The sequence below is a fragment of the Pectinophora gossypiella genome, unplaced genomic scaffold (assembly GCF_024362695.1).
Source record: "Pectinophora gossypiella unplaced genomic scaffold, ilPecGoss1.1 Pgos_99, whole genome shotgun sequence".
Lineage (NCBI taxonomy): Eukaryota > Metazoa > Arthropoda > Insecta > Lepidoptera > Gelechiidae > Pectinophora > Pectinophora gossypiella.
In genome coordinates, this window is record NW_026063309.1 from 5,812 (window position 1) to 31,026 (window position 25,215).

The window sequence follows — 25,215 nt, forward strand, 5'->3', positions numbered from 1 at the left end:
CTGACACTCATCTCGTTCTTACCGTGAGACGGAGTACGCGTGTGCTCTTTTACTCCCTAACAAGTGGAGGGGAGGTGAGGTAAATCATGCTTGCTCCAAGGTCTTACTGGTGCGGGGCAGGGAGTGTCCCTTCTATACGTAGAATTCCACTTGATTAGTTATCAAGACTAATTCACGGTTTGAATCATCCCTAAAAGTTTACGTTATGATGTCACTGACACCCTGTAAGTATAAGTAAGGGTCCTCTCAGTCTGATAAAACCTAGAACGAATGTGGAGCTAAACAGAAGTGCCGACATATTTGTCTAATAAGCATTAATGATTCGTATTTACTATTTACCTGATAGTAGTAGCTCGTGGTTGTATTTCATCCTGGCAGGATGTAGATTTTTTACTAACATCTTGTGTCGATGTTATGACATGATCATTGGTTTCTAACCTAACCTAACCTCATTTCATGTCATGAATGAGACTTTCCATTCGACGTTCCCCAAACACACGATAGATGGCGTTGTTCGCTTTCGTTGTTGGGGTACATAATTATTCAAAAATGTAATGTAACGGCAGAAGCATATTATGCTTAATATTTGGATTACATTATAGAATTATGCTGCTACTTTGCTTCTCTTTATTTTGATCAGAATAATAATGGGTTGAAGTTGCAATTGTACCTTAATGTAATAAAAAAGGTCATCATTTATACCCGAAAACAAGAGATGCATATGTCTGTTATCCATGAAATTAGAATTAACAACGCCATCTATCGTGTTTTTGGAGAACGCCGATTGGAAAGTCCCGCATCGTAAAATGTTTCTTTTTCTGTATTTAGAATTAAAATAGTCATACCAACTCTGATGGTAAAACTTTAAATAAACACCTATTATTATTAGGTATAATCACGTAATCCAACAGGTATATCCGCAATGATCATGTCACTGGAAATTCACCATAACTGTACTAGGTACTTAGTCATTAGTAGTTTTTTATTAATTAATTATTGTGAAGAAAATATATTTAACGTATGAGATATTAGCTTTGGGTACTAATGCTATGAGGGTCGACGCGACGACTTGACGATATCGTTCAAATAAATGGTTTACAATCATTTGTCGTTTTATTTTGAAACCCTTTATCAAAGTAGATGGCATGTAACAACAGTTCAACTACGTGAGAGAGTTCCGTGGGGTCCGATCACCTACGTGACGGGCCAGGTCGCCTAAGTGACAAGTCGCGTCGCCTAAGCGACGACAGGTCACGTCGCCTAAGCGACGACAGGTCACGTCGCCTAAGCGGCGACAGGTCACGTCGCCTAAGCGACGACAGGTCACGTCGCCTAAGCGACGACAGGTCACGTCGCCTAAGCGACGACAGGTCACGTCGCCTAAGCGACGACAGGTCACGTCGCCTAAGCGACGACAGGTCACGTCGCCTAAGCGACGACAGGTCACGTCGCCTAAGCGACGACAGGTCACGTCGCCTAAGCGACGACAGGTCACGTCGCCTAAGCGACGACAGGTCACGTCGCCTAAGCGACGACAGGTCACGTCGCCTAAGCGACGACAGGTCACGTCGCCTAAGCGACGACAGGTCACGTCGCCTAAGCGACGACAGGTCACGTCGCCTAAGCGACGACAGGTCACGTCGCCTAAGCGACGACAGGTCACGTCGCCTAAGCGACGACAGGTCGCGTCGTACTCATCTTACTTAAATAAAAATACGTGTTGAAATCCCTAAGATGGATAATGATTAACCTTACACGAATCCTTTGTTGGAAAGTCTGTATAAGTACGGTCACGACGAGTACTAGTCTACCTAATAATACACTTTTAAACCATGTCACATTAACTTTTTTGAACCGTTAATCTCATTAAACGTCAAATAAGATAGTGCGACAGGGTTCTAAAGTGGGTACATAACCAAATAATAACAGATCTACACTAACAGAAGCCAACAACCACAACTCACGGTTTCCACAGTTCGAGTCAGTGAGCTGTAGTCAATAAATCAAAACTTTATCTCTTCATACTCCATTAAATCCGGCTACACAGCAGCGACGAATGAATGCCAGGCGGAGCGCACTAACCTGCAACTCATCTTTGGTTTGTATTGAATGTTCTCTCTTTATTTAAGAGCTGTGCTCTTGTCGGTGGAGTAATCGCCATTACTCCATAGATAGGGCGTGTAGAACGGTGGTTGCCCCAATCGCCTTCCGTTCCGCAGTACACCGACCAATTTCTCAATCGGTGATGTTCTATCTAGAGCCCTACCAGAATCCATTTCCTCGGCCTCAAACCAGTACTGATACCGCTGCTGCCCGGCATCAGGGGTGCGCTTTTGAAGTAGCGGCGCCTACTCGCTACGTCACAAGATCGTCATAGAACCTAAGTAGCATTTTATAGGTAGGTTTTTATGGGTATTGAATGTTATACCGACCGAAATCGATCGACTGGACACATCACCACTCTTCTCTCTCTATTTAAGAGCTGCGCTCTTGTCGGTGGAGTAACCGCCACTCTTAGCCACGCTAATATCATCATCATGCATCACTGCTGGGGCACGGGCCTTCCCTATGGATGGATAGGGGATCGGGCCTTAAACCACCACGCGGGCCCAGTGCGGATTGGTGGTTATTAACGACTGCTAATGCAGCCGGGACCAACGGCTTAACGTGCCTTCCGAAGCACGGAGGAGCTCGAGATGAAAACTTTTTTTTTTGTGGTCACCCATCCTATGACCGGCCCCTGCGAAAGTTGCTTTACTTCAACAATCGCGGACCGAGCGCGTTTACCGCTGCGCCACCGAGCTCCTCACATCACTAAAAAGAGCGGTCCATAAAAGGTTTTTAACACGTTCACTGTGTATGAACCACATATGAGGCAATACATTTGAAACTGACCTTTAGTAGCAGAAGTCCGGTTACGAGTCCGATTAATCGAATTAGCGCAACTTTTTAGTCGCACAGGTTTGGTTACCATACAGCCTTGACTTTAGTAATTTAATATTCGAAAATCACGATGAAAATAGGCTTAAGCCTTTTGTCTTCAGTTTTCAATATCCAATTTAGGCCAGTGCCTTGTCTTCAGTTTTTAATCTTTTTAATTTAAAATCAATATTAGGCCTAAGCATTTTTGACGCGTGCGGCTCCTGCGTCGCGTCTATGGTCTAGGTGCGCGTTCATGAATAAGAGAGTGCCTTCTTTCCAACTTTTTTCTAAGAAAGAAAAGTTCTTTCAATTTCTGATCTATGACTGATATTTTAATTTGTCTCTAGATTTGTTTGCTGTCAGTTGTCGCTTAAAAGAACACTAGAAGAATAAATATTTATTCTCAGATATTACAATCCATAGGAGTTATAATAATTAGTACTTAATTTAATAGGGTGAAAGGGGTTTCTGGGTTTAGTGGGTTGATGCGGTTGGTATTCCAACTCACAACCCACACGATAGAAGAAGAAGAAATTTAATGTCAATCTTATTATATTGTTAGTAAACATATAAAAGTTTAAAGAGAAGTAATATTACTTAATAATTCAGCTGCCACTGCCGTCTGCGTGCAACAGTAGCCAACGCGCAAAGAGGCGCACCCCACCTGCCGACCAGTACGCTTCAAGACATGTTATTATTGAAGAGGATATTACTTCGAAACTTCCTTGTCCTCTTGTCTTGTGCTGTACACATAATAAAACCTGCAAAATTACGGGGATTGGTGCTGGAAGCGAAAACAGATGTGTTGTATCCTAAAGATTATTTTACCATAACTGGCACCGACAAGGAGTTTAGTGTACACGATAACAAAGATGGTGACGTTATATTGCCTGAAGATTACTATTTATTATCTGCGTTTGGTTTTACACCAGGTAAGTACCTACCAGTTGAAGGGCAGGGGGTTGAGGGGAAAAGAGGAAAGAGTAGACCTAGGATAACATTTATGAAACAAATAAAAGAGAAGGTGCAGGTCGTGTCGTATCGGGAGGTGAAGGTTTTGGCGGGAAGAAGAGAGGAATGGCGATTACTCCACCGACAAGCGCGCAGCTCTTAAAATAGAGAGAGAGAGAAGTACCAGTTAGAAAGCTTGCCTCTCACTTTGAGGTCGCCTCCACTGCGGTGGCTAATAAGCCAGGACCAACGGCTTAACTTGCCATCCGCACGGAATCATCTTACTTTTTCAGACGATCAGGTGATTCAAGCCTGAAAAGTCCTTACCAAACAAAGTACAGTTTTACAAAGTGAATTCGACAATGTCCCCATCGGGAATCGAACCCGGACCTCCAGATCGTGAGCCTAACGGTCTAACCACTAAACCATGGAGGCTTACAACCCCAATTGGGGTATAATCGGGAGCTTACTTACATTAAATGTTACTTTATCATATTTTTCATCAGATAAAACGAAACAGCGAAGAAAAGTGCTGAAGGGCAATCAGTTGAAGCAGCAACATTTCAAACGTCTGTCTAAGAAAACTGAAACTATGCGTGAAGAAGCTTCAAGCTTAATGGTTAGTTTAATGCATAAATAAAGTTGGGCGCGCAGGCCCTAACGGGGTGGATAAAGCCATATGTAAAACGCAGCCACTTCTGATAATATTCATTCTAAGATGGATATAATTATAACATCTTTGTTAATTTGTAGATTTCCAGCATTATGCATTGAGTATTAGACAAGACAAAATTTAAGAAAACAGGCTTCAGGCTGCCTGGCGCGTCGTGAGGCTCAGTGTGTCGTTTGAAACTCAGCTGGGTGTCGTCTGAGAGTTAGGGCGTCGTCTGACAGTCAGGGCGTCGCCTGAGAGTCATGGCATCGTCTGAGGATCAGGGCGTCGTCTGAGAGTCAGGGCGTCGTCTGACAGTCAGGGCGTCGTCTGACAGTCAGGGCGTCGCCTGAGAGTAACTGCGTCGTTTGAAAGTCAGGGCGTCGTCTGTAAGTCAGGGCGTCGCCTAAGAGTCAGGACGTCGTCTGAGAGTCAGGGCGTCGTCTGAGAATGAGGTCGTCGCCTGAGAGTCAGGGCGTGGTCTGAGAGTAAGGGCGTCGTCTCAGAGTTAGGGCGTCGTCTGATACTCAGGGCGGCCCGTCTGAAACTGGGTTTCGTCGGAGACTCAGGGCGTACTTTAACAACTGATAGTAATAATAATCAGCAGGTGACCCCAACAAGAACACGCCACAAGTGGAACTCCCAGCCGTCAATCCCGACACGGACATCAGTACAAGAGTATATCTGGGGTGCCTGGCCCTTTATCACCACCACCTGGAACCCCACACTGCCTACAAGACGAACGAAGACGCTGTCAACGTACTTCCCAACCTTCACTGTTAGTAAATATTAAATAACATAAGAACACGACTATAATTATCGTAATAGGCTAGTTTCCAACTAAATCAGTTACTTTTTACTAAACGTCAAAACACGAAATTACTATGGAATTTTGTATGAAAAAGCACACTGTGACGTCATAGAAAAACGTGATAAATTGTCGAACTTAAAAATAATTACGTTTTTCTTGATTATAATTCATTGTAAGTTACTCATTAAATAGAAAAAAGAATGTTTTTCACTAGTTTTAGATCTGTCTTTATGTAGTAATCAGAATAACGTAATTTATCTTGTACACGACCCAATTGGGGTAGACAGAGGTTACATCATCAAAAGTAGTGTCAGGGTTAGGTGCCATTTTTTTATTTTTTTGACGGACTACTTGTCCGGACAAATGGGGAGCGCTGAGAGCTCTCACACGGCGCTGTTAGGTATCATCACACCCCGGACACTTCATACAAAACACCTCGTTTTACACAGACACTACACATTGACGTTATCGTACACGCGCATCTGTGTGTGTGTGACGCTGACGTCCATACGATTGAGTTATTAATTTATTTTAAGTGCAGTTTTCACTAACACAGTTAACTCGACCACTATAGACGGCGATACGGCTCACCTATCACGTTGGTCTAACAGAAAGCTCGGTGAGGTGTGGGTACTTGGTTCATCTTGCGATGGACGTACTTCTGGCTACCCCAATTGGGATATAGTCGTGAGCTTGGGGATTTTAAAATGGCCACATCGAAGCAATTAATCTAAGAAAGCAATATTGCAATTTGACATTTGCGCATACAAAAGTAAGTGCGCAATGAAAACAAATGTCAAATAGCAATAAGTATTGCTTTCTTAGATGAATTGCTTCGTTTTTTTTTGTTTTGGTTTTCCCCGAAGGGTGAAGCAAAGGGAACTATGCCCATACAGCCATGACTTACGTATTTTTTTTTCTTGATGATTAATGAAATGATAAAAGGTAATGACGAAGTATGATGAAACCTAAGCCCCCACCCTCGGAGCAGACTCCTACTCCGAGCCCCAAACGAGATAACTCAAAAGTCCGCATAAACTTTCGAGTTATGGAGCGGTTTGTTGGCACGAAGCGAAAATAGGAACACTTTGTTTATTGAATATTTCGATGTAATAACATCCGACTAACTTAATGCGATCATTAACCACATAACACAACTTCGTATTAATTATTTAGATTATTCAATGAACAAAGCAACTGTCCCGTTCCCGTTCCCGCCAAAAAGCCTGAATTGCTTCGATGTGGCCATTTTAACCCCTTATGTTATGTTATGCAGAAGACCAGGCGTTGGCGGCTGGTGGAGTGGAGCCGAGGCCCCACGGGCCCCGACGATATTTACTACAACTTCTACAAGGACTACTACGTGGCCGACCAAGTGGGGAAGATGAACACTTACACCGGCACTGCTCCGAAGTGCCACAGACTGGCTTATAAAGTTGATGGCCAAGTAAGGCACATTTTTAGAGCACCATCCGTAGACCAGTGGTTGAGCGTTGGGTTCACGATCCGGAGATACCTGGTTCGTTTTTTTTTACTTAAGATTTGCCATAGATGGCATTCAATACTTGGCCGGACAAATGGGGAGCGCCGAGGGTTTTCACCCGGTACCGGGTTCGGATCCCGGTGAGGACATATCACAAAAATCACTTTGTGGTCCTCAGTTTGGTTAGGACATTACAGGTTGATCACTTGATTGTCCGAAAGTATTATCCGTGCTTCGGAAGGCACATTAAGCCGTTGGTCCCTGTTACTACTTACTGATAAGTACGCAGTCGTGACAGGAGTCATGTCAGGGGCCTTTGGCTGCTCAATAATAACCCTGACACCAGGGTTGATGGGGTTGGTAATCCACCTCACAACCCACACGATAGAAGAAGATTGTACGGTATAAAATATATACTAGACCATATTGTAGGTGGTAAACGCGCCAGTCCACGAAGAGTTATACGAGTATCCGTTTCTGGACTACCTGAAGAATAGAGTGCGGAGCTACGGAACCTGGTCGGCGTTTGTGAAGGCCAACCCGTGCTTCACCACGCTGAGCAGATTCTTCGGGACTACGAAGATTGTCGCACTGTTCGCTGCTAGACCTCTGTGAGCGTCATTATGTTACTAGCTGTCTGCCCGGGAACTTTTTTTTTTTTTTTGACGTGACTTATTGTATATTTGCCGAAGATGGCATTAACTACTTGGCCGGACAAATGGGGAGCGCTGAAGGCTCTCACCCGGTACAACATTTAAGACAACAGGCCTGAGGGTGCCCAGTTGGGCGCGAACCTCGGCTCAGGGCGTCGTCTGAGAGAAAAAATATTCGGAAGAATTAATCGACCCTAGCGGGTCGATAGCGATAAGCGCTGATTGAGGGAAATCGTCGACCACGCCCAACACAGAATAGGAAATGCATTTCTCGGGAATGTGGGTTTCCTCACGATGTTTTCCTTCACCGCTGAGCATGTGATAATCATTTATGACCCAAAAATGAATTCGAAAACAAATTCGACAATCATTAATTTAGGCCTGTGCTGGATTCGAACCTGCGACCTCAAAGTGAGAGGCAAGCGTTCTACCAACTGGGGTACCACCGCTTAAGAACCCGGTATTATGTGATTTAATTAAAGAATTTTTAGAGACTGATTTTTCCATAGTCGAGTGTTAGTTTTTAAACTTTTTTCTAACAGCATGCGCGGTAATGATCCTAACGAAAAGACCGAAGTGGAGTTATATCGTAAGGATTACGTCGTGATGACGGAGTTGCCTCCGACCTGGAAGACCTCTCGAGAGGACAGCACTCTGCCTGAGAGGAGGACCATCACGGAAGAGCCAGAGGTTCTGTACGTATAGAAAATATTACTTACGGTCACGAGAATTAATATGTATACACTTTGGTACCATGTCACATTAACTTTATTGACAAATTGAACTGTAAGTCTCACTAAATGTCATAATGTTAGTGCGACAGAGTCCTAAAGTGAGTATTTTATTGCTCATGACTGTACATTACAACCCTTAGTCAGAAATCAGAATCATTTATTCAACGTAATTATCATGGATAAACTTGTTGAAGATCAATGTAACATTTTTGAATTTACGTCATTTCGCAAGGTGTTATGGCTGAGGAGAAGAAATAACAAGAAACTGCAACAGCAACACATCTTTTAAAAACCAATGAGGGTATACATTACAAGTTATTTAATAACTAGAGGAACACATTCAATACCAGACATTTTTATAATTTAGGTAGTCATTAATCTTATAATAAGATTTTTTACATAAAGTAAGCTTCACATGAGCTTTAAATTTATTATCTGACAAATTTAAAATATTTAGTATTTCCATACAAACTACAAAGAAAGACAAAGTCGACCAAAAAATTACGATCCTATTTTTGCAGCAGCCGAGCAGACATAGAAACATTCGATGAAGAAGAAATGTTCAGTAAACTGCGTGAAGAAGATGAACAACGAAAGAAGACGAGCCTGCTACCGTTGGCTACAGGAACCACGGAGCACCCGTACAGGAACCAGTGGGTTGGCTCGCTCAGGACCCGAGTGATCAGTCGTAGACCTCAGACTTACAGGATGAGTATAGTGTAAGTAACGGATGAGCCATGTCAGGGGCCTTTGGCGGCTCAATAGTAACACTGACACCAGGGTTGATGAGGTTGGTACTCCACCTCACAACCCACATGGAAGAAGTAGTTAATGCCATTTGTGGTAAATCTACAATAGGCCAAAAACAGCGCAAGTCGAGTCGATTGTATGGAGTTCAGCCTTAACAAGTCCATTTGAATGCAGGTTACCTGAACAATGGACGTCTAAAGAAGAGGACTTCACCCAGCCGGGGTGGCCGCGACCTGATACAGGGAGACGCAAGGACAACATGTGAGTATTTATTCCTCTTCTTTCTAGCTTTTTTTGACATGACTCATTGTAAACCCTGTATATGTTGTTGTGCAATAAAGTATTATTGATTGATTGATTGATTGAAAGTTTCATAATGTTTGACAGGATACCGATGTCTCCCTTTAAGCATTATTTATTTATTTATTTATTTATTGCAACACACAACAGGACATTGACAATACATGATAAAATATACAGTTACAAACAAAAATAGTCAGTCAACATCCCAAACAGGGTGCGTTGACAGCATGCAAAATCATATAGCAACTAAAAAGAGGTAAAGAAAAAAAAATAAAAAATAAGATTACAATTCAAGAAACAAAACGATTTCAGTTTTTGACTGATTTTAGACTTTTGATAATTTGTGTTCTAAATGTTCCAAAATTATTAAAAATATCCAAATTTTTATCCATGGAGGCGACATTATTGTAAAACCGACACATGCGTATGATAGGATTGTTCGAGTCTCTTTGTGTTCCGAAGTTACGCAGCCAGAAAGTGAGGTCACGCTTAGCCGCACGAGGTAAACGAGACGGTGTGGTTATGAATATTTCTGAAAGAAGACTAGTGTGCAGTGACCCATGCAAAATTTTATGTAATGTGCATAAATCTATTTGTTGCCTTCTTAATTGCAATTTAGCTATATTAAAATATGCTAAGCGCGACTCATAGTTTCTGTGCGTACGAATTAAATTAAAACGATAACATAATGATCTTAAGTATCTGGCCTGAATACCCTCAATAGATTCTATATGAGTCTTGTAAAATGGGTTCCAAACTACTGAACAATACTCAAGTTTGCTGCGAACCAGGCTATTGAAGAGCATTATGTAAGTGCCTGGATTTCGGAACCCTTTACAGACTCTCAACAAGAAACCGATTAATTTGTGACATGAACTTATAACATCATCAAAATGACACTTAAAACTGAGCCCTCTATCGAAGGTCACTCCAAGATCGCAAAAAGTATCCACTTGTTGGAGAGTCTGATCACCAATTGAATATACAAAATCATTGCAACGATCAACTGTCGTTGCAAATTTCATGACAAAGCACTTGGCTACATTTAAAGACATGTTGTTTAGCTTACACCAGTTCGTCAAATATTGCAGATCCCTTTGAATCGCCACGCAGTCATCAACAGAGGACACAGGATTAAATATTTTAAGATCATCAGCGTACATTAAATGTTCACACTTGAGGCCCTCTGTCAAGTCATTTATGAATAAATTGAAAAGAAGAGGGCCCAAATGAGACCCTTGGGGCACTCCGGATGTAACTTTGACAGGGGCAGAGAGATAACCTTTGACAGCCACAAGCTGAGATCTGTTTAGTAAATAAGATGATAACCAGCGCAACAAACTGCCATGCATGCCGTACCTAGCGCCCAACTTAAAGATTAAACGATTATGGTCGACTTTATCAAATGCCTTTTGGAAATCTGTGTAGACAGCATGAACTGGAGTTTTTTTGTTAAAGGATGTATATAGCAAGTTAACATACTCTAGCAAGTTCGTTGTCGTTGATCTACATCTGATGAAACCATGTTGTTTGTTGGATATCAAAGGGATAACGTGGGAATATATTCGGTCATAGACCAGACTCTCAAACACTTTTGCAAGACATGACAAGATGCTAATCGGTCGATAATTTTCACACTTACTCGAGTCTTTAGATTTGAAAATTGGAACTATATGAGCAACTTTCCAATAATCTGGAAAAATGCCCAGAGCAAGTGAGTGATTGAATATAATCATTAATGGAAAAGATATTTCCTCTGCCAATGACTTCAGGATGTAAGGAGGCAACTGGTCGGGGCCAGCACCTTTATTTGGGTCAAGTTTCTTTAGTATTTTACGAATCTCATCTTCAGAAAGTTCTATATTACTAAGAGTGTTTGTCATAGAACCATCACTGTGGTCGGACAGAGTATCCATACAGTTCGGTTTTTCAAAAACAGATCCGAAGAATGAAGCGAACATATTACATATCTCAGTGGGATCAGAGGAGGAATTAGGTCCTAAATGAATAACATTAGGTATTGTGATTTTGGCTTTTTTACAGTTGACGTACGACCAAAAGGGTTTCGATTCACCAGAGATCAGTGACCTCTCTATTCGCTTGGTAAAATTGTTGTAACAATTGTCCAATAACAACTTGGCCCTTTCACGTAAAGATGAGAATGTATCGTAATCTCTTGGATTGCCAAATTGTTTATACCTTTTATGATATCTGTGTTTTTCCGCTAATACATGTTTCAAACTTTCGCTAAACCAAATTGGGTATTTGTAAGAATCATTTTTCTTTTTCAAAGGAGTATTTTGAACAAGTACACTATTAATTTTTTCGTAAAACTTAGAAAGAGCCATGTTTACATCATCAAGTTCAATAATATCAGACCAATCCATGTTAAGAAGTTGATTCTTACAATTGTCAATATTAGTCTTTCTAAAATTAGGTATCTTGTTATTTTTCTTCATTCTGATACCGTGCATCTGCATATCACCAATTCGAACAACGATAGGTGGATGGTGGTCATCAATTTTACATAGGGAATCAGCAAGTGATACATGTACATCTGTTAAGTTAGTTAAGAATAAGTCTAAGATGGTACCATTTTGTTTTGGTATGTGATTAGCTTGACCCAACCCTCCCAAGGATAGAAGATTCGACAATAGAGTGCTTTTTTTGGTGTCTTTAATGATGTTAGCAGATAAAAAATTTGAGTCTTGAAGCTGTGACCATTGTATGTTAGGTAAGTTGAAATCTCCTACAATAATAAATTTTCCGTCATTATCGACGACTATATCGCTACATCGCTTAAAGAAACTCTCCACAGATGACATCTTACAATCAGGAGGTAAGTATACTAGACCCAAGTTTAATTTTATGATAGAACCTTTATGTTGTATATGTATTGACAACCATAGATCCTCGGCCCCGGTTTCCCAGGTCGATAGGCGGACAACATGGAAAGATTTCTTTATTGCCACCATTACTCCACCACCCTCATTCTTGTGACTGTCAGTAGATTCTCGATCCCTCCTAAATATGTTGTATCGATTGTCTATAATTTCATTATCGTAAAAACCACTATTAAGATTTGTCTCAGTCAGACATAAAATATCGTAATTGTTTGACAAAACACTTTTATAAATTTCACAAGTCTTAGTCCTTATCCTATTAACGTTTTGGTAAAACATTTGCACCATGATTAAGATTCATTAGTCTAAACAGCTTGAACAGTAAATATCATTAAACATTATATTATAAGTTTCAAAGATTCTTCATTCTTGACAAGAATGGGCTTAGACTCTTCACACTTGCGCACGTAGATTTTGCCAAACTTCACCCACACAAACTTGTAGCTCTTCCCCTTTGCTATTTTTCGTGCTTTTGCTTGAAGATTCCGCATTTCAAGAGATAAGTTTTCCGCTACATATATTGGCGTTTTCTCGCCAGCTATACCGATGTCCAGCGAATTTAGTTTGTCATCTTTGTTAGCTTTGTTGTATCTGTAGACATCAGATAGCAGTTCATCTCTTTGGCGAGGAGTAGGCAATGTTAAGAGTATATTACGTGGTCTCGTTGATTTTGGATTTTGTTTAGCCACTCTACGACAAGCTACTATCATTTTATCTGCTGATGGATTGCCATTTACGACCTCGATGATTTTCTTGGCTATAGTGACCACATTCTCACCATCCTTTTCAGGGACACCCTGAAACTCAACATTGCAACTGCGAGAAAGTTGCTCCATGACGGTAACCTTCTTTGTCAATTCATTTACCCTGATGTTCAAAGTGAAATTTTCGTTTTTCAGCTCTTTGATGGTATCTTGTTGATTGGACACAAGATTTTTCAGATCTTCATAGGCGTCAGCAAGGAAAGTTAAAGATTTTTCAGTTTCAGATATTGCATTTTTGAACTCATGCGCAAGTTGAGCTCGGAGAGTGGCGAGTTTAGTATCCAGTAATGCTCCCAAATCATCTGTCGTCATTACTGGCATGGTTTGAGCAGCAGGTGAAGCGATAGAGGTAGTTTCAGTCTCGTTGCTATCTTTAGTTTTTATTGGGTCAGTAGGACTCTTGATGACTTTGTTCCCTCTCTTGGTTACGTTTGTGCACCCCTGACAGCGATAGTCTCTTCTATAAATGTGATTATTCTCCCTAAATTCACTGGAAGTTATGTTCAGGCAAAGGTAGTGATGATTAGATTTGCATCCCACACAGTGCACCAATTCATAATCATATTTAATTGCTTTGCAACAAGCCGCACATTTCATTTTAAAACTTAAATACAACAACAAACTCGAGTGTTTTGTATGACGCTCGATGCCAGCACAGTGAATAAACCGGCCCTGCAGCAAGGTACCTTACCTATTCGCCGCGGGTCCGCGGGCCCGCGTTCGTCGCGAGAAAAGGAGCTTAAGCGCCGTGAAATCGCAGGCGCTTACGCGTTTTAACACAACACTTCACTTATGAGTCGTATTTTTAAGTTTAATGCGGATTAAATCTTTATAATCATATAACACTTGTTGAATTCAGTTAATTAAGGTGTCAACTCACAATTTCACAAAAAAATCCGATCAATTTCGGCACTATTTTACAATAAAAACAATATTTTAAGACAGAGCAAGTTAAAAAGATGTTGCTAGGACGGTAGTCTTCTATCAGATTAATATAATGGCCCCGATTCCTGCAGACAAAAAAGTTATAAGTACCTGTCATTTTCTTATCCGCCGAAAAGGAAAGCGAGTAGAACCAACCAAGTGTAGAAGATTTTACTTTTTCCCAGCGTGGTGATTTGTGAATAAGACACAATACTTCCTTGGATATCAATATATTGACCAATATTCACTTAACACAACTTTTGCAACAGAACAACTGAGACTTATTCTAACAGGCAAACAGTTTTATTCCATCCCCACCACTCTACCCCTGTCGTCGGCGAAATGGAAGGGAACGGCGAATGGCGAGCGACGAATGACGAACGATCAACAGACATACTTTTAAATCATTCACAATATTGAAAAATTAGTTATAACGTACAAATAACATAACAAAATACACAATTAATTTTAAAATATACAATAAATGCTAACATTCGCCCATCCTGACCATTGTAATCGCGTCCTCGCGCTAACACATTAGGACATATTATTTATCATCGTTTTATTTTATTGTTACACAGTTTATACCATTCAATATTTATTTATTTTACCTACTGTCACTATCACTTAACTCATACATGTACTTTATATTCTTTTCTTTACACTTTTCTTTTACTTTACTTATTATTATTATACAATGCAACCCATATTAACCATACTAAAAATACTAGCCATACTAACCATACTAGCCATACTAACCATACTAACCATACTGACCATACTAACCATACTGACCATACTAACCATACTAACCATACTGACCATACTAACCATACTGACCATACTAACCATACTGACGATACTAACCATACTGACCATAAATCCAATACAATAAATCATATTAATGTGTTCTTGTATATAAATAATACCAATACTTTATAAGTTCATCGTAACGCAATAATAAATTATATAATTATTTTTAACAAAATAAACAATTTTGCTCTCATCAAATGAATTAAAGTTCCTTTTTATAATTATCTTTCTTAACAACTTTTCCTTTTAAATTCAATATTAAATATATGTATAATTTATACCACATAGTATATATTTTTCTAGGTTTTATTGTTCAGTACCCATATTTGATCGATCATCCATATTATCGCTAGACGTGGACTCTGACCCCGATTCGGAATCAGACTGAGACTCTAGCGCTCGAAAAGTGAGCCACGGGTGAATTTTGTCCACTGAATATACCCCTTTATAACTAGCTTTGCCTTTTCGACGAGTAACTGGTGTATCTTCGACTTCATACCTGTCGTTAGGCAGAACCTTCACAATCCTATAAGGTCCAAAACACTTGGGTACTAGTTTTTTACTTCCCTTATGAGCAACATCCCTCTCTACTCTAACCAACTGTCCTATTTCAAACTGTCGTGGAGGACAACGTCTCCTATCAAAACGTTTCTTTTGATTTTCTTGGGACCTAGTAACGTTTTCCATTGCCTCAGACCTTATCTGCTCTAGTTCCGTAATATCACCCTCGTCAACACTTACAGATAGCTTTATTTCACTTTCAGAAACCCCCGTGAGCCTAAGACCAAACAACAACTCTGCAGGCGTTTTTCCCGTAGATTTATTAATTGTATTGTTTAGACCCCACTGCACTTCTACTAGAGCCTCGTCCCATATTTTCTCATCTTTCCCGTGTGTCATTGTCGTTAAGGCGTCAAGCACGGTACGGTTGTACCGCTCTACTTGACCGTTTGCCCGTGGTGTGGCTACAGAATTTAACACATGTGTGACACTTTTCCCAGATAAAAATTCTTTAAAATTAGAACTAGTGAACGCACTCCCTCTATCTGTAATGACTCTATTTGGTACGCCAAAAAGTGCAAAATATTCCCTGAATGCATTTATCGTTGAGCTACTTTTAGTATTTTTAACGGCTTTTAGAACAATGAATTTCGTGAAAGCATCTATTATGGCCAATATGTATTTATTTTTCTTCTTACTGTCATTAAATGGACCCAAATGGTCAGCGTGCAAGGTGTGAAATGGCCTTGGGACTTTCTCTATGGGATGTAAAAATCCAGACCTTTTACCACTCGGTGCCTTACCATGAGCGCATTCTATACATGACTGACAGTATTTTTTAATAAACTTGTTCATTTTTGGGAACCAATAGTCGGCCTTTACCTTGTCAAGGGTCTTCTCGTAAGAGAAATGACCAATTTGATCATGACACGCCCGTAAAATTTGCCACCTCACTCCCCGCGGAACTAACCATCTGTGTCCATCATTAGTTATTCTGTATATTAAACCCCGCTTCAAGCAATAGTTTTCTTTTACTTGTACTACCTTATCAGATTCCTTATCCTCCAAAATCCTTTTTATCCTCTGAGACTCGTCATCCGTCATTTGAACAGTCGTGAGCCAGTCTGTCGTAATGTGCATAACGAGAGAATTATCTAACTTGTCGTCAATGAGTCCATTGCCATTGACGGGATTGCGACTAAGCGCGTCGACATGGTTCATGGCTGTTCCAGGTTTGTACAACATATTAAAATCAAATTCCTGTATAAGACTCCACCAGCGGGCAACACGTGGTATCATGTCTCTTTTTGTTAGAGTAGCTCGTAACGAGTTGCAGTCGGTTATTATAGTGAATTTAATTCCGATCAAATAGGGTCTAAATTTGATGAGAGAGCTAACCACTGCCAATGTCTCTAACTCATAGGACGAAAAATGTTGTTCGTCTGGTGACGTCTGCCTACTGTAATAGGCTACTGGCCTCATGCTGTTATCTGCCTGCTTTTGCATTAAAATGCCACCTACTCCGGACTTGCTAGCATCTGTATGCAGCTCAGTAATTGCTTTCGGATCATAAAGGGCCAAAATGGGACGTGAAACGAGGTTTTTCTTAAGTTTCCGAAAAGCTTGTTCTTGCTCCGCACCCCAAGTCCACTGCGTATTTTTTTTCAATAACCTCGATAACGGCCTGGCTATAAGTGCAAAACTCCTAATAAATCGTCTGAAAAAACTCGCTAAGCCTAAAAATTGGCGAACGTTATGAACATTTTGTGGTGAAGGAAATCTCTCGACTGCATCTATTTTGTTTCGTCCCGGTCTGATACCGCGACCCGATACTTCGAACCCTAAGAAATCTATTTCATCAAAGAAAAACTTGCATTTTGATAACTTCAAAGTTAAACCTGCCGTTTTTATCCTCTCTAACACTTGAATCAACTTTTGTAAACCATCCTCAAATGTAGTTGATGGCAAAAGGACGTCATCCATGTACACCACTACGGAGTTAAAGCGCAATGTATCCAATACTTTATTTATTGTACGTTGGAAAACTGCGGGGGCATTTGTCAACCCGAAAGGCATCCTATTGAACTCAAATTGACCATCGGGAGTGACGAACGCTGTCTTTGCTTTTGCATCCTCTTCCAATTCGATTTGGTAATACCCGGACGCTAAATCCAGAGTAGTGTACAAGTTATGACCTGATAGCCTATCCATTTGATCTTCTATTCTTGGTAACGGGTAATGTTGCTTTACGGTTTTCCTATTAAGAGCCCTGTAATCAACACAGAGCCGCTGCTCACCTGTCTTTTTGCGCACAAGGATTATGGGGCTCGCAAAAGGTGAACAAGACTCTCTTACAATTCCATATTGCAACAATTCCCCCACCATTTTACGCACTTCTTCGCGTTCTGAGTGAGACAAACGGTATGGTCTATATACCACAGGTTGTGAATCACTTAAGTCTATGTTCATTTTCTCAACATTAGTCCGCCCGAGTTCCTTTAAATTTGTAGCAAAACAAGCCCTTTATTGATTTATTGTGTCCAACAATATAAGTTTTTGGTTCTTTGTTATATTACCGCCTACATTCAAGTCCGCGAGCGAAAAACCTTGCATATCCCCTTCAGACGAATCGATCTTATTAATAACCGGTCTATCAACAGTAAATATTTTTATTTTCCGAGCCCTAGCCAATAAACTATCTTTATGAAACGCTACCTCTTCATCTCCTATATTATCTACTAGCAAAACTCCCTTTCCATTTTCTAACATAAAAACCCCTTCCTCTAAATTATACTCTTTAGGTTTGGTTCTAAAACATCCGTTCAAAAGTATTGGCCCAGTATACTCAGTAGTAGAGTACACGAGTACGCAATCACAACCTGGCTTGATTGAGCAGTTCTCCGTGACAAACAGTTTAATATGGGTTTCATCTTCAGAACACTCTGTTATGGTTAGCGTATCGTCGGTTTTCATAATATTCACATTAGGTAATTCTGTGAACGTTTGCCCTATCAAGATTGGGTATTTCAAATAAACATCAGGAACGACTTGAATATTAACTGAAGCTTTTACACCCTGAATTTCAAGCTCAACTATCGCGCACCCTAAAGATTGGACAACTGCCCCACCAAAACCAGCCATAGCTGTGCACTTGCTCTTATCCCAGTTACCTATGATTTGTCTTGCATCAGATTCTCTTATTAATGAACAATCACTTCCTAAATCAATAAAACAACATCTATCATGACCATTAATTTTGACAGGCTGTACATACTTATTGTCATGATTACCCCCCGTTTTAGATATTTTTAAGACCGTTTTAGCCTGTTCTGCTACTTTACGATAACAATCGGCAGTTTCGTGCCCCACGAGAGAGCAATTGGAACATCTCTTTACTGCTTTAGTGCACTTAGCAATGGTATGGCCTTCCTCTTTGCAATTGTAACACCTAACAGGACCTCTACTCGTGCCAGCGTTTTGAGTAATCGCCGGCTTATCCCTATTCGAATTAAACTTTTTAGGTACGAATTTGCTCTGTTCCGGTTTTCGACTCTTTATATTACGAAGGTACGCTAACAACTTGTCAGGCTCACTGAACTGAGCAGCTTCGGCACCTAGTCTCACAGCCCTGTCTTCGATTCCAAAAATAATACAGTCTACAGCCCTTTTCCCGTGTATTTCACACCGATTAAGTAACGCGGTTTTCTCATAAAAATAGTCTTCGAGTGAATCCCCAAACCTAGCCTTCTCTCCTAACATGTCACTTAACATCTGGCCGTAATTTTCATCAGCAGGAAATGCAGATCTTAATTTGTTCTGCCACTCGGGCCACGAGAAGTTCACCGTAGTTAATCCCTCATACCAACGTTTTGCATTTCCCACTAATTTAGATAAGGCAAAGATCACGACCTGCTTATCAGTCCAATTATACATATTAGAAATTTCATCTACTTTCGATATCCACGTATTTATGTTTTGGTTTTTGGATGATGGATCAAATTCTGGCACAACATTAACATTTCCATACCGTTCCCTTGCATTATTATTATTGCCATTAAAAATTTTCTCAAAAAATGATAACATTACATCATTGGAAGTATTCTTACCTACTCCTAGTATTCCTTCTCTTGTCGCTCTCTGAACTGCTAGATCTGGTATAGTTATGCTTCGAAGAGCGCCTATGTACTCTTGAACTGCGAGACCTACTACGGCTTGCCCTTGGCGTTTTTGTCGGGCTACGTCTAGACCTGCGGCGGCGGTAATCATAGGAACGGGACTTACTTCTGCTCTGCCTAACCACGCTGCTACCGCCGTCAGGACTGCGAGCTTCCGCTCTGCAACGCTTCGGATGCCCCTCCCGGCGATCAGCACTGCTTTTCCTTTTCCGCTGCCGACCGGAACTAGCTCTGCTACCGCGACGGTAATCGCAGCTTCTCTCCCGACCACGACTCCTCCGCTCACGGCCATGCGGCGGCGAGGGCGTCGTTAATCGATGCCGGTAGAGCCTGCCTTCTGCCTCATCATCAGGCAATGGAGGGCTGAAAATGTACAAAGACGGACATCACTGCTCATTATAATGTATTTTATTGCTGTACAGAACTTGCCATTATATGTGCAAAGAATACAGCAATCTATATTTGAATTAGCACTAAGTACATAAAACTATTAGCGTAGTGCTATCAATACCGAAGAGTAGCCTCGGTCAAATTAAAACACCATATAAAAGTATAAGCGTAGCCCCATTGTTATCGAAGAGTTGCCTCGATCAAACAATACCGCCACATAAAGGTAGAAGCAACCCTTGTGCTATCATTACCGAAGAGTAGCCTCGGCCAAACAATAGCACCACATTCAAAATATAGACGCAGTAATATTGCTACCGAAGAGTTGCCCCGGCCAAACAATAAAACTACGCGTAAAAGCAGAAGCATACATAGTGCTAATACCACCGAGGAGTAGCCCCGGCCAAATAGTAACACTACATAAGTGCACCGTTATTACTACCGAGGAGTAGCCTCGGTCAAATAATCACGCCACACGTGTACACAAAAAAAATATGCTTTTCCTATATACTAACAAACAACAGTATAACAGGCACGGCACAATGATGTAATAGAATAAAGTATTATATCGTCACAACTTACGTTCTATATCCCACTTCTGACATGTAGAAGATTTTACTTTTTCCCAGCGTGGTGATTTGTGAATAAGACACAATACTTCCTTGGATATCAATATATTGACCAATATTCACTTAACACAACTTTTGCAACAGAACAACTGAGACTTATTCTAACAGGCAAACAGTTTTATTCCATCCCCACCACTCTACCCCTGTCGTCGGCGAAATGGAAGGGAACGGCGAATGGCGAGCGACGAATGACGAACGATCAACAGACATACTTTTAAATCATTCACAATATTGAAAAATTAGTTATAACGTACAAATAACATAACAAAATACACAATTAATTTTAAAATATACAATAAATGCTAACACAAGTATAGAAGAATCTATACAAGGTCTTTGAAAGCGACGGATGACTGACAGCTCTTTTAATTTTAGGAAGAATGAGTAAATGAATGAATAACCCGGGCGAATCAAAAAGGTATCTCACTGGTTTGCAAACCGTTTGACGTGTGCTGTCAACATAATTCTGTCGGGTTATTGGCCAATGTAAATTTTTTAGACGGTTGTTTTACGCTTTGGTTTCTGCTTAAAATTGACGTGTGTTCCATAAATTTTATGCTTGTCGATTACCCGTCCCTTTCCTTTTCGGCGGATAAGAAAATGACAGATACCTACAACTTAAAATAAAAGATTGTATTTACAGGAATTAGCACCATTATAGTATGACGGTTCCTTCTTGTTTAGTGTCTTGCCTTACTCGTGCCTACCATCACAATGTCCCAAAACCCTGGAGGGAGTATTTTCTTCCCGCCTCCGTTACATTTTACGTTTTATAGGTAATTATCAGTGGACAACGCCATCTGTCGTGTGTTTGGAAAGTCACTCATTAATTACTTATGTGTGGCAGGAAAAATGTGGCAAGGTTGACATCATACTGGGCCAATTACGACGCGAAAGAGGAACCGCCGCACCTGAACTTCACCATATGCCATCACTGCTCGAACGACGGAGACAATCGAGGGTTGCCAGCTCTGTCCTTCTACTGCCACAACCTGCACGAGGAACCCGACCACAGATTCCACCCTGGGTAAGCAGTAATTAATAGAACAAAAAAAAGACGTGTGATTCTCGGGGACTGCCGCGGTAAAGTTATTGCATAGCATTTTTATCAACTTATGCAATTAATAATTATTTATTTATTTTATTTCATCATCATCATCATCAGCCCATTAACGTCCCCACTGCTGGGGCACGGGCCTTCCCTATGGATGGATAGGGAGATCGGGCCTTAAACCATCACGCGGGCCCAGTGCGGATTGATGGTTATTAACGACTGCTAATGCAGCCAACGGCTTAACGTGCCTTCCGAAGCACGGAGGAGCTCGAGATGAAAACTTTATTTTTGTGGTCACCCATCCTATAACCGGCCTTTGCGAAAGTTGCTTAACTTCATTATTTTCAGTTCCGTACTTTTGCGACGGAATCAGCTCAGAATCTTGGCCTGAATCATCCCTCAAAGTTATCATTACGATGTCACTAACACCCTGAATTGGATTTATAATATGACTTTCAGCTCGATGAAAAAATCGTTTCGACCCGGCGCTAAATGCGTGTTCGACAGATACGAGCCGGGCTTCAGAGCTGACGGACAGAATACTGTCATCAGCCGCAGGTTGGTGACGTCACGAAGTCTTCTTCTATCGTGTGGGTTGTTAGGCGGTTTTCACACGGCGCCGCGCACCGCCGCGGAGGACGGCGACGGTGAAGCGGATTTCGTAACGCGGTTTTGGACAGTTTGATCACAGACACTGGCAATAATGGACGCTGAAGTGGTGGCAGCAATCTGGCTCTTGTGGAGTTATTTATGGCGTAGAAAGAAAAAAATAAGAAGATATTGGGTTCATCCATTTTTGCAAAGCAGAACTCGAAATGGGACATTCATATTATTCTATAAAAGTTTTTTCATGTCCCAAATAGCAGAGCGACTTTCAATCTCCGAAATAAACTTCTCGACATCGAAATCCATTAAATTGCATTAACACGTCCTGCACTCACGACGATTCGCGCGGTTATGCGGTTCCTCGTGTGCGAGGCGCCGCCCCTCCGCGCGGCGAGAGCACCGCTTCACCGCGCGGTCGGGCGGTATACGTGTGCGAGGCACCAACGGATTTTATACAGGCCAATGCGACATGAGAACCGCCTCACCGCCCACCGCGGCGGTGCGCAGCGCCGTGTGCAAATCGCCTAAGGTGGAGTACCAACCTCGTCCTGTACTCGAGCAGCTTGTGGGCCAAATATACTCAAAAGCGTATAATGCTCTGCGTATCCAATACAACAATGCATGTCCGCGGAGGCGAGTGTGGATGGTTTTGACGCTGTCTGGCGCAAAAAAACCGCATCCCTGATGAACAGAATGCGGGTCAGTAGCAATGGAATCCTGGCTGCAGTTGCTAATAGGTGTGACAGCCCTCTGATATTGGACCTCATGAAGCTTGTCAAATCCCCTCTAGTTATAAGGTACTAACATATAATAAGTGAATTGTACTAACAAATATCTGTGTTGTCTTTAATAAATAAATAAATTATTATTATTATCAACCCAGGGGCCTGTTTAATAAAACTTACAATTGTAAATTACAATGAAAATTTGGTGTTCATTACGTAGCTAATATGAAACTGCAAAATATTCGTGATCACACACTCCGCAATGTACATCAAATTGTCGTTGTAATTTACAATTGTAAGTTTTATTAAACAGGCCCCTGGTGTCAGGGTTACTAATGAGCCGCCAAAGGCCCCTGACATGGCTCATGTAACGACTACTTAGCGACAGAGACCGAGACAGGAGACTGAGCGACAAGTGTCTCGGTCTCCTCGGCATGTGCTGTGGTTGAGACTCAGTCTCGAGACAATACTTGTCCAGAGCAGCGACCGTTTCGCTGTCTCTGTCCCGCTCGCGAACTGTCGCGTATACATTGCCTAACGTCAAGTAACGGTCGCGGTCTCCGGTGGTCTCCTGTCTCTTTAGCGGCACGAACCGCCACCTTAAGGTCTCTCTTCTAAGGTCTTTCGGGATCAGAAAAGAGTCTCGCACTAAGGCTGTTTTTCCACCAGAGCTGTGCGAGGTAGCTAAGCGGTGAGAAATCCACCAATAGAATCACTTCATTTTCCTAGCCTCGCTCAGCTCAGCTCTAGAAGACGGAATGTAACAGGGCCTTGAGAACAAGAATGTTTCAGATACAGACGTGGTTGCATGCACCAGTTTCTGGATGTGCCGTCACGTTACGACAGCAGATCCTGCAGGCAATGGCCTCCCGCTTTGTCCGTGTCTCCATTTGTTGGGAAAAGGTAAAATGAAAAATACTTATAAGAACATTTCTTCTTCTTCTTCTTATCGTGTGGGTTGTAAAGTGGAATATCACAAAAATTACTTTGTGGCTGATCACCACATTGTCCGAAAGGAAGACGATCCGTGCTTCGGAAGGCACGTTAAGCCGTTGGTCTCGGTTACTACTCACTGATCTAAGTATGTAGTCGTTACATGAGCTATGTCAGGGGCGTTTGGCGGCTTAGTAATAACCCTGACACCAGGGTTGATGAGATTGTTATTCCAACTCACAACCCACACGATGAGAAGACCTGTCTGCAGGAATCGGGGCCAATATAGGACGTGATTAAAACACATAATAACAGGTTCTTACCGCGTTTAAAGTAGGAATATGAGACTCCCGATATTTCGACACTGCAATGCATAAACGAGCGACAAAGAAAGAGGGTAGACAGATATGTCTGCCCGTAGAAAATTATGGATCTACCTACTCCACTCCAATCTCATCAGTCATCCCGTGATCATGGCACTTGCAACAGTGTCGAAATATCGGGAGTCTCATATCCCTGATTTAAACGCGGTAAGAACCCGTTATTGGCCCCGATTCCTGGAGACACCGCCTAATTTTATTTTAAGTTATATCCGTCATTTTCATATCCGTCGAAAAGGAAAGGGACGGATGATTCACAGCTCTTAATTTTAGGAAGAATGAGTAAATGAATGTGTCAGGTTATTGACTGATGTAAAATTTTTAGACGGTTGGTTTAGATTTGTGCTTAAAATTGACGTGTGTTCCATAAATTTTATGCTTGTCGATTACCCGTCCCTTTCCTTTTCGGCGGATAAGAAAATGACAGATATAACTTAAAATAAAATTAGATGGTATTTACAGGAATTAGCACCATTATGTGTTTTAATTATGATAATAACCGCGTAAAATATTGTTAAAATATAGTAAGTATAATAAATACAAATTGTATCACTGAGTAATAATTAAGTATGTTGTCCTCTCTACCAGTTGCAGTGCCCTTACCGGGTTCATGTTGATACTATTTATAACACCACAATTTGTACGAACACATGGTAGCAATAAAACATTTCTATTTCTAATCTTAAAACAATATAGACGTGAGATTGTGTTTTGTTAGGTTCCAGCGCTTGGAGAAGCTGCTCCGGTTCACGGCAGATGGGTGCGTGTCGAGTCCGGCTGCCTCCCTGACGCCATTCGCCCGCGGGATCAGTCTGTGGGTTCGGTACCACGTGTGTGTGTGCAGCGCAGACTATTGCAATGAGGGAAACAATCCAAAAATTAACATAATGTTGTTATTGATAAGTTTCACTGTAACTTGCGCCTCGCTGACCCCCTTCAGTATCAGTCTTTGTTAGTGATAAAAGAAACTAACCCCCATGTGAGCTACGATGGTACCTGATGTACAGTCGTGAGCAATATAATGTACCCACTTTAGGACTCTGTCGCACTAACATATTTGACATTTAGTGAGACTTACAGTTCAATTTGTCAAAAAAGTTAATGTGACATGGTACCAAAGTGTATACATATTAATGCTCGTGACCGTATATGATGTGGACTG

The 25,215-nt window shown here is 41.3% G+C and overlaps 1 protein-coding gene across 1 annotated transcript; it reads left to right on the top strand.

Annotated features, from left to right (window-relative positions):
• Positions 1-3,610: 3,610 nt before the first annotated feature.
• Positions 3,611-25,151, top strand: LOC126381721 (uncharacterized). The gene is made up of 11 exons (XM_050031172.1): positions 3,611-3,854; positions 5,133-5,284; positions 6,613-6,783; positions 7,252-7,430; positions 8,015-8,167; positions 8,728-8,925; positions 9,131-9,217; positions 21,203-21,382; positions 21,869-21,967; positions 23,533-23,643; positions 24,772-25,151. Exons 1-11 carry the CDS (start codon positions 3,611-3,613, stop codon positions 25,007-25,009), a joined length of 1,812 nt encoding a protein of 603 aa, XP_049887129.1. The 3' UTR covers positions 25,010-25,151.
• Positions 25,152-25,215: the final 64 nt, after the last annotated feature.